Source organism: Hibiscus syriacus, unplaced genomic scaffold, assembly GCF_006381635.1.
Source record: "Hibiscus syriacus cultivar Baekdansim isolate YM2019G1 unplaced genomic scaffold, ASM638163v2 tig00006731_pilon, whole genome shotgun sequence".
Taxonomy (NCBI): Eukaryota; Viridiplantae; Streptophyta; class Magnoliopsida; order Malvales; family Malvaceae; genus Hibiscus; species Hibiscus syriacus.
In genome coordinates, this window is record NW_024062108.1 from 336,722 (window position 1) to 346,778 (window position 10,057).

At 33.9% G+C, this 10,057-nt stretch overlaps 1 protein-coding gene across 3 annotated transcripts; it reads right to left on the minus strand.

The window, feature by feature from the left end:
- Nucleotides 1-4,413: 4,413 nt before the first annotated feature.
- Nucleotides 4,414-9,647, minus strand: LOC120201005. Of its 3 annotated transcripts, XM_039201702.1 has the most exons (11): nucleotides 9,370-9,645; nucleotides 8,765-8,971; nucleotides 8,496-8,623; nucleotides 8,254-8,362; nucleotides 8,076-8,115; nucleotides 6,502-6,591; nucleotides 6,288-6,387; nucleotides 6,041-6,180; nucleotides 5,805-5,907; nucleotides 4,899-5,563; nucleotides 4,415-4,778 (listed from the first exon to the last, which is right to left on the minus strand). In XM_039201702.1, the coding sequence occupies exons 2-11, from the start codon at nucleotides 8,901-8,903 to the stop codon at nucleotides 4,547-4,549; spliced, it is 1,746 nt and encodes a 581-aa protein (XP_039057633.1). In that variant the 5' UTR covers nucleotides 8,904-8,971; nucleotides 9,370-9,645; the 3' UTR covers nucleotides 4,415-4,546. The 3 variants fall into 3 exon arrangements, with proteins under 3 accessions (XP_039057632.1, XP_039057631.1, XP_039057633.1); XM_039201701.1 differs by having other exon boundaries at nucleotides 4,414-4,778; nucleotides 6,288-6,591; nucleotides 8,765-8,911; nucleotides 9,370-9,647; XM_039201700.1 differs by having other exon boundaries at nucleotides 4,414-4,778; nucleotides 6,288-6,591; nucleotides 9,370-9,647.
- Between the last annotated feature and the right edge of the window lie 410 nt (nucleotides 9,648-10,057).

Consider the following 10,057-nt stretch of genomic DNA (forward strand, 5'->3'; position numbering starts at 1 on the left):
ACCAAAAATTAATATGATGACTAGAGTTTATAAAAAATTAACAAAATTACCATGTCATCATACAAGTTTTCAACATACATGAGACAAAACATAATCATTTAGAATTATTTAACATTTAAAACCTCATGCATGCATAGAATAAATGAGCAACAAAAAAAATTAAGTTTAGAGGTTACCCATTACTTTTTCATGTGTGGCTAGAGCATCTTGAATATCATCAACTTCATCACAATTGCTCCCACACACCTACAAGAGACATTTAAGTAGATTTTGGTATCCAAATTGCTTTGGATCCTTGAACATTAGTTTCAATGCCTCTTGTTCCTTTTGGAACCCATACTTGTCTAATTTTAAATAGTTTTCCTTTCTTTAAAGGACAAGTATGTTCCTTATGACCATGATAATGACAATGTGAACATATTGTCATTATTGAACTAGATGAATTATTTAGAATAATCTCTTTTTCTTTTGTTAAACATTCAAGCTTATCTTTTAAATTGAAATTTTCTTTTTCAATACTTTCAAATTTCATTTTGAGAGTTCTAAATTCTTCTTCAAGATTTCATTTTGATTTTCAAAATCCATTTTCATTTCTAGAAGAAGTTTGTTTAATTTGAAAATTTCTTTTTCAAAGTTTTCAGATTTTATTTTGAAAGCTCTAACTCCTTTCTCAACATTTCATTTTGATTTTCCAAGTCTGTTTTAGCTTTCAAAAGAAGATAATTTTTAGCAATAAATTTAGAAATCAATTTATTGTATTTGGAGATCATGGTCTCAAACTCCGAAAATAATTTATCATAAGCATCTTGTAACTCATTAAAAGATTTTGAATTTGATATATTTGAGTTAGAAGATACCTTTGGCTCTGTGAGAGCTAATAGAGACATCACTTTTATTGGTTCTTCTTCTTCCTTGTCCCTATAGATCACCTCAAGCTTATCCCACATTTCCTTGGCACTTGAACAAGAAGAAACTCCTTTATATACATTAGGATCAATTGCACAATACAACATGTGCATAGCCTTTGAGTTTTGTTGAGCTTCATTCCGTTCTTGAATACTCACTTCTTTGCCTTCTTAGTAGGAGAGAATATCCTTTCTTGATTATCATCCAAGCTTCCATATCAAATGCTTTGATGAATATCATCATACACCTCTTCCAATGACGATAATTTGTTCCATTGAAGTGTGGAGGCACGTCAATTGGTCTGGATTCTTCCATGGAGAATGAATCAGAAGTGGACGCCGTCTTTATCGATTTAACTCTTCCCGGATCGACTCAAGAGGCAATTAAACCTTCAAATGAGTTAGGCTCTGATGCCAATTGTTGGGTTAATCGATTGACTTAATCGGCCAAGAGGGGGCTGAATTGGCAATAAAAAAGTTTGTGGAAGCTTTTGCAGAAAATTGAAAGAAATTGCACAGCGATTTAGAGTGGTTCGACTTTATCAACCAAAGTCTACGTCCACTACCTTAGCTATCCACACTAAGGATTTTCTAAAAAATTCACTAATTTGTTCTTTCTTTTTAGGCCAAAGAGATAACCTTACAACTCCCTCAAGAATATACCCCAATTCTTGAGAACACTCTTTTCTCAAAGAGAAATACAAATTTGCAAACTTACAAGAAAAACCTCACAAGGCAAATGTTTGCACAATTCTAGAACAAACAAAGAACACTCAAGAATAAACAATTGCACAATAAGTGTTCTTGAAAGCAAAATGAATATTGAATGAAAAATAGGCTTGAAATGCTCAAACTGAGGTTTGATGCTTCTCTTTTATTCTCTCTTGATTCTAATTGCTTGATGTTTCTTGTTATTGATCAATGGCTTCTAAGCTTGCTTAAATACACCTTGAATCACTTCTGAACGTTAGGGATAATTAGAGAAAATAATATAGTCGTTTTAGTGTGAAAACAATTAATAAAACAGTTTGGAGCGTGGGGGGAATCAGTACCCCCTATGGGGAATCGGTTCCCTAAGTGTAAAATTCAAATATTTCGACCGTTATACAAGGGGGAATCGGTACCCCCTGGGGGGAATCGGTTCCCTCCGAGCATACTGGAATTCTCGGAGCCAAACCATTCAGGGAGGAATCGGTACCCCTTAGGGGGATCGTTCCCTCTGAGCAATCTGGAATTTTTGGCTTTGAAATGGTTCGAAATACTTTGTAAAATTATTTTGAAATTGTTTTAAGATTAAAACTTAATTTTACACTTTGAGTAAGGATTAAAAATGATCTTTGAAAGATTTGGAGTAATGTTTTGATATTCGAATAATTCTATCGAATATACTTAGAAAATCATTTGGAAAATCTTAAAATTCATTTAACTTAATTTGTTATATCGAAATATCCAAATGTTTTCAACAGAGTGTCAGTGTCATATCTAGATAATGTGTAGCAGTTACAATCATTAGGGTTAGAGACCCATTAGAGGTGAACTCATGGAGAGGTCCTTAGTAGAGGATTAAGGGAAGCGTGAGACTCCTACTTCAACGATAGAACAGTTGAGCCCTAAGTAGGTAACACTCGATTAAGATCATGCATGTACATACTACTTAGTATCATGTCTTTAGCATGCTTATGGTTTTTGGGACTGATAATGTTTCTCTAGATTAATGATTATACTACTGGGCTTTGTAAGCTTAGTGTTCAGATGTTTTTCGTTTGCAGGTCAATAGCCAGAGTCGTTCGTGGAGCACCGTCGCAGTAGGACTTCCAGCATCTCCTTTAGAGTATTGCACTATAGCTTTAGTGGGCATATGTATTCATAGGACCTTACTCATGTATTTGGTTTATCAACTTTGAGTTTGTACTATTTTGATTTTAACTTATGTGTCACGGAGCTTCGGTTTATAAAATGTTTTATAACTGCTATTTATGTCTTTTATGATGCCATTTAGTATGTTTGAAATGAAAATAAACATGTTTTGAAAATCAGGGGTTGCCTCAGGGACCCAATGTGACACTTTAGGCCCATTCGGATTTAGGTTGCTATAAAGAATGTATGCATGAGCATTAATATTTAAGTACTATGTACCCATATGCAAAAAAGTAAAAAAGATGAACTTCATCAAAAGATTATGATTCAAATATTTAAAATCAGTCTATAAACATGCAAACTAATTATTATATAATCATGTAATAAAAATATATATTTTTTATAAATTACACTTTGCATGATCTAAATTTGTATAGAAATATGAATTCAAGAATAATACAAATCTATTAGAAGTCATAGAAATTAAAGGGGACAATTCGATATTTAAGTACTTTGTTTATTACGTTTGAGTGTAATATAGAAATGAAAATCGTAATTTGCCCTTTTCAATATATAGCACGAGGTTAAATTGTTAAAATTATTCATTTTCACATAAAAAAATATCAATACCACATCTTTTAGCTGTTTTCATGTTCTAGAATAAAAAAGAAATAATTAGTTTTCATGAGCTAGCATTTTGGTCTCCGATGATATAACTAATCTATACCAATCTAGATAAATTCTTTATTAAATAAGATGATTTTGGGCTTTTTGTTTACGTATAAGCTTTTAAAAATATTATTTAATTTATAAATTATGACAAGAAAATAAATTATTTTAATTTAATAATGATTAAATAATTCTATATTCAATTTTTTATATTTTAATTGAAAATTATTGAATAAAAAAATAATAGATATAAGTAATTAATAAAAGGTGAATTCGTTTTTATTTAAAATTCAATTAATAAATAAAACTTTAGAGGCAATTGGACATTTTCCAAAGGCCAAATTCTATGTTAATAATACATGTACTGCACATATGTTGCAGATTTAATACATATACTTTAATTCGTCAAATATGATCTTATAATTTTAAAATTTTAAAATTTCAAATTACATGACTTCAAATTATCAAATTGAAGAACATGAATTAAATGTAAAGCTAAATTACAATAAAAGACTAATAATAAAATTTAATTTAACAAATTTTACAACTTACTGTTTGAATCAGAACAAAAATTTTAAAAAATAAAAACATAAAATGACTAAATTAAAATTAAAAAAAAAACTAATCCATAATCTATGCATATCACATAAAAGTTAACCTCTGTACAGATCATAAAGGGATAAATTGAATTTTATCAAGATCATAAAGGTAAAAATTGAATTTCATCATGCATGAACGGGATTTGAATACTTTTCCCTTAATGTGTGTGTATATATATAACTTTCAATCAGATTTGAATACTTTTCCCTTAATGTGCGAGTATAATATATATAACTTTTAATCATTTGCCATTGAAAGCTAAAATATTGTCTATTGTGAAGATCCATTCACCTTCATAGCAAGAAAAATTTTTGTTTAAACTTATTTAAGGCTACAAGTTACAACATATTCTATGGAATTATTAATAAAAGTTACAAAAAAATAGGAGTTGTTTTTCGTTTTTTTTTTTTTTTTTTTTTTGTATAAAATGTTACATAATCCACTATGTTCAAGGTTGAAAATGAAGTGCCATGCTTTCATCCATGCAGTCTTCTTCCGGGGTTTGAGGTATCAAGCTATCCTGAATAGAAGCCAAAGCAACAGAACCTATGCTTCCTCAATTTACTCAGCTTCTCAACATCATTTACACCCTTTTCATGGAACCCATTTGTCTTGGTGACTCCATTTCCAAGATGATTCAAACCAACCTGGTTAGTCTCTGCTGGTATTATGACATTTTGCTGAGGCGATGCCGGTACTACTTTGTTATTGTTCACTTCCCTTGACAAAGAATTCGATCTTGCAGACCTGCAAGTACATCCATAGACCCAAAACCCCGTCATTTGCAGGTGTATTTTGGATTGGCATGAAAACTGGGGAATGATGGAGAAGGTGAAAGATACATGTGTAAATGTCTTATGTTATTACCTTGCGTCATTAATGTCATTGCTATTCTTGGAGTCATCTGAAGTCATCTCCAGGTTCTCCGCGAACATTTTGACAGCACCCTCAGTTTTTAAGGAAACATTGTCATCAGCAGCACAAGTTGGGTCTTTGACAAAACCCTCTTCCAAATTTGGAGTTTCTGGATCAGAGAAACTAGGTGTCCTTTGAGCATTAAATCCGTACTGTCGTATTATTGAAATGGCCTTCTCCAATGTTCCTAGAGCTTCTTCCACCTCCGGGCGAATAGGAATCTTTTGTTTAGCATTTACGCCATTTGAATCCGGAAATTTCTTGGTTGAAAGTTGATTTGGAGCTGTAATGCCCTCATCCAGGCATGTACCCTCTTCAGTTTCTTCTTCCTCAATTTCAACAAAAGCTTTTCTCTTTCTGTCTTGTGCCTTCTTTGGCGGAGATTCACTGTCAGGGTCATTAGCATGAACCGTCAGTTCCACATCGTGTGTGTTGTCTTGTTTGCCTTCAATTACATTCTCACTCGGCAAAATATCAGGTTCAGTTTTGAGCTCTTGGGCTTCAAGAACTTTGACTGATTTGTTACCGGAGTAAAGAGCTTCACGTATTAGACAAAACAAAGGCGCACCCAAGGCCTTGCTGTAATCTTCATTGCTATTAGTGACAGAAGCCACAGTCTGTAAAGCATTGTAAATTTGGAATGTGAGAGACTAATTGGCAGGATGGTAATAATCATTGTGAGAAAAAATGTTCCTAATCCAGAAGCTCTCAGAAATGGAAGCTTTTCAGATAAATTATGAGTTGCATTGATTTATACCCCCATCACTTCATTGCATACGGTGCCAACCCGAATGAGTGACACTTATTGGTAGCAATTAAAAAGGAAAATTAAGAAGCCATGTCAGAAGAATGTGTAACCTTTTGATAGAGTCTGAAACCGTTTCCGATAAGCTGCCTTGCGATGAAGTTTATAAGGGATGGAGGGACAAAATCGAGCTTCATATCCATATTTGCTATTGTCCTACAAAGTTAACAACCTTTAAATATGAAGAGGAGAAACAGAGACGAATACGACTTTCAAAATGTGCTATGGACATGGTTTCTACAGCCATAATCGCTATTGTCCTTGCAGTATTTAAAGAGTTACAGCTTACCTGAAGTAGCTTCTTTCATTGTTCACCTTCTGCAATGCAAAGCCTCCAACTACATCAATTCTTACAACATCCTTTGCTTCGGGGATCCCATGATTAGTAAACCCATGAGTTGCTCTATCAATGGTGCTCACATCTGAAATCTAAAAGCATAAGAACATATACATATTTAGATAAAAATTTCCAGTCTATGGGAAGAAAGTAAATTGCAAATGAAGTGAAACCATATTGGATTCCTTGAAGTAACTACCGTGTTCACAAGAATGACAATCAAATCGTCTTGAAAGTACTCAAAGGAAAAAAAGTGTACTAGAGCCTCCCTAGCTGACAGAGGCCACACAACCTTCACCCTTTCTTCCGAAAATACAAAAACAAGTAAGCATTTTACAATTTCAGGCTTCAATATATTACTAAAAGAAGGAAATGTATTTAAATAAAATGTTATAGTTCTAGGCTTGACAAACCTTACTAGAGCTATCTGTTCACCAATTCGGATCTTTCGCACACAGGTGGAACTAGTTACTTTGAAAGGTGGAAAACTAGACTGAGGCCACCTAGGAAGAGTAAAAGAAGATTAGTATCGAACACATTTTCAGTTAAATTGGATGATACCTTAAGCCTTCTGCATGTTATTCTTATATGTCAAGTGACCTTATATAGCAAACTCTCACCTATTATAGATTTATAATTATACAAGTGTATTTATGTAGATATTGTATAGTCATGCAAGAGCAGACGAGAAACAGGTATCAACAAAACATTCTGATTTACGAAGTAGAAGAAAAGCAATTAAAATATAGCAGCGATCTTAAAACAATAGCATCGACTTTTAAAACTCTAGATGATGCCGATTAAAGGAGTTAAAAAAGAAAAAGTAGCATTTCAAATTAAATAATATTCCTACTGCACCATGGTATGGGACCAGATCCAAAAGTAACCAACTATAAAATCGTAGGGAGATTTCCTTCAACAACACACAACCGAGGTCATTGATATGCAACACATAACTCACCAAAAGATATAAAAAAGAATGAAACCGTGCAGGTTACAGTGTTTTACAATAACAACAACAAAAAAACCCAATTCCCATATGTATGGGGTAAGGGGGAGGTAGGGTAGTAGGCTGCTCCCAACGCCAGGTTGAGAGTAGCTTCCGTGGAAGACCTCCGGCAGTCAGAAAATTAAAAATATAGATAAAATGCAGTACATATATAAATAAATACATAGCTAAACAATATTCATATGCAGTCATTAAAATCATATGTGCGTCTGTAACGGGAATTAATCCCTGCATAATAATCCCTGCGAAAGAATCTCTGCATATAGACAGAAACATAAGACCCGGCTAAATTTAAAAGAGGAAACATGAAGAAAATGATACACAGAAGTCAACGATAACAAGCGCAGTTCTAATCCTTCATAAATACCAATAACAGAAACATATAAAAGTAGAAGTCATGGAAAATACTACAAAGACATTAAAAGAAGACAGAGATGATACACCCTATAGATGTGACCCACACTACTCGACTACCCTAGTCTTTAGCCTCCATATTTTCCTATCAGAGGTCATGTCTTCGGTAAGGGCTAAATCCCTCAAATCAGATCTCAAGCAGTCTTCCCACTTCCGCCTTGGTCGTCCTTTCCTTCTGGCACCGTCGACTGTAATCGATTCTACCCTCCTGACCGCATCCGACGGTAGTCGTCTAAGGACATGCCCAAACCACCGTAGTCTTCCCTCCCTCAATTTTTCGGAAACAGACACCACCCCAAAGGACATCCTAATAGCAGAGTTAGTCGTCATATCCCATAGAGTCCTACCACATGTCCATCGAAGCATCCTCATTTCTGCGGCCTCAATCCTCCTTACGTGATCCTTCTTGGTTGCCCAACATTCTGATCCATACAACAGTGCTGGTCTTATTGCCATTCTATAAAATTTTCCCTTAAGTTTTAGAGGTTACAGTGTTTTAGCGGTCAATAAATAGCATATTAATTCTACATTGGAATCAAGTGGAACACCATAAACAATTCTCACCATTTCTTGTAGAGGGCTGACTCCCAAGAGATACATAAACCTGCAATTAAGTTGCTGATGAAAAAGGTTCCTTATATGAGGGCTGGTACTTAAGTCTTGAATTAATTTCAATTGCATAATCTTTTGCTCTTGATTTAGGATTAAACTTAAAAACAATTAAAACATGAGCAGAGCTTACAAACATCCAAAGGCCCATCTACGTAGCCTTCAACAAGTAATGTATGAAAAGGGGTACCATGAGGTCCTTCACGGTACATAACACGGAACTCTTCATTATCATGCTTCAACTGTCAAAAAAGTTTGACCATGCATTCAGTTCACAATAATCACGATTCGGAACATAAAAAAGTTTATTCCACTAAGATATGCTTAAAGTCATTGATAGAAGAGAAACAAGGGAAACTAGCAAATAAAGCATACTTTCCATTGACCATGTGATGTCTCACTGGATTCTGACAATTGATGATCATCAACAGAAGTACTCCTTAACATGTCAAGAAAATTCGATACTTCCTGAGCCCTTTTGTCCAATAAATGTTCGCAAAATTCTGTTGACCAAAATGAAGAAAGAAGAAAAGGTTCGACTGTATATACATGAGATCAAACTCTAAATTTAGTAAGTTCATATAGAGATTCAAAGTACACATATGACAGCTAAAACAGTAGAAGAGGAATCGATGCTCCAAAACCTTCTTTCTCATCTTGTGCATATCGTAAAATCTGATTCTTGACAAGTGTTCTAAGCGTCTCAGGATCGGTCAGTTCAGGGGAAGACAGCGTGTTGTCCAGCCTCTCTCTGTATTGAGAGATTGTTTTTTTCTTTTCCATATTCACATCTGTAAGAAAACAGTATCCAGCTCCAACTCAAGCGCTCGAAGAATCAATAAACCTAGCAACTAAAAACCAAATTTGTAAATACAAGCATTAAATTATCAGTCAAAACAGTTGATGATACAGCCCCAAAACAAAAATCATGAACACAATTGGTTTCTATCTGCAGAATATGCAACAGTCAAAGACAATTAAGACCTCCATGTGACTTGTACAGGCAAAAAGCCTCATCTGCAAAACAAACTAAATAAACGAAAACCATGAATTTATACAGAAAGAACTGCAAAAAAAAAAACTAGGGGGACCACGGCTGATAGGAATTCTATTAAAACAAGAACATGAAGCAATTGAAAACTCCTCCAAAACATTCATATCTCTATCCTCATAAGATCAACAAAATCAAAGAAAAATCAGGAACAGATACTTTGAAGTAAAAGTAAGCAGTCAAAGGAGTTCAACTTACATGAAGCTCAATGGAAATCAAAGCGAAAACCAAGATTTCTTCCTCCAAGGAAAAGTACAAGAAGAACCCAGAATCAGAAAAGCAAAATTCCACACACCCAAAAGGGATGCTGCAGATCTCAATGGAAAAACCACTTCCTTTAAAGTTCCAAGAAACCTCTATATCTAAATCATGTTAAGCAAGGCAAGAGCAAAAATAAAATAAAAACACTTGAATCGAGACCGCCTACACGCAAAATCAACATCGCCAATTCTCTTCTCGGGTATAACGGATTCACGCCAGTCGGCAGAATCAGTAAATAAAAAATTACAGCTTTTTCCTGCTAAACAAAATAGAGAATATTTTTTTTATTAATTAATGTAATCGGTTCTGGAATTTGGATACGATACGGGTTTTCGGACAACTAGGAAGGAAGGCCCACCAGCACTTATTTCTTCACCAAACTTTTACGACCAAATAAAGCTCAGTCATCTAATTAGTTTAGTTGATGGTTTAATATTTTTGAAAATTAGTATTTCTTTCTAAGAGTATTTGTTTATCACGAGTAAGGGAGCATTATTATTCGAGCTTTTATGTTAATTTTATTATAATTATGTATAGATTATGATAAGGAGGGCTTCTAATTTTTCAATTTTTTCTAACCATATAAGATATATATTCATATTATTTTCATATTATAATATCATAT

Coding starts and splice junctions, on each gene's coding strand:
- LOC120201005 (XM_039201701.1), bottom strand. CDS start 8,903: ATGGAAAAGAAAAAAACAATCTCTCAATACAGAGAGAGGCTGGACAAC. Junction 8,116..8,253: donor AGATGGGCCTTTGGATGTTT/GTAAGCTCTGCT, acceptor ACTTAATTGCAG/GTTTATGTATCTCTTGGGAG. Junction 6,592..8,075: donor TCAGCCCTCTACAAGAAATG/GTGAGAATTGTT, acceptor TACTCTTCCTAG/GTGGCCTCAGTCTAGTTTTC.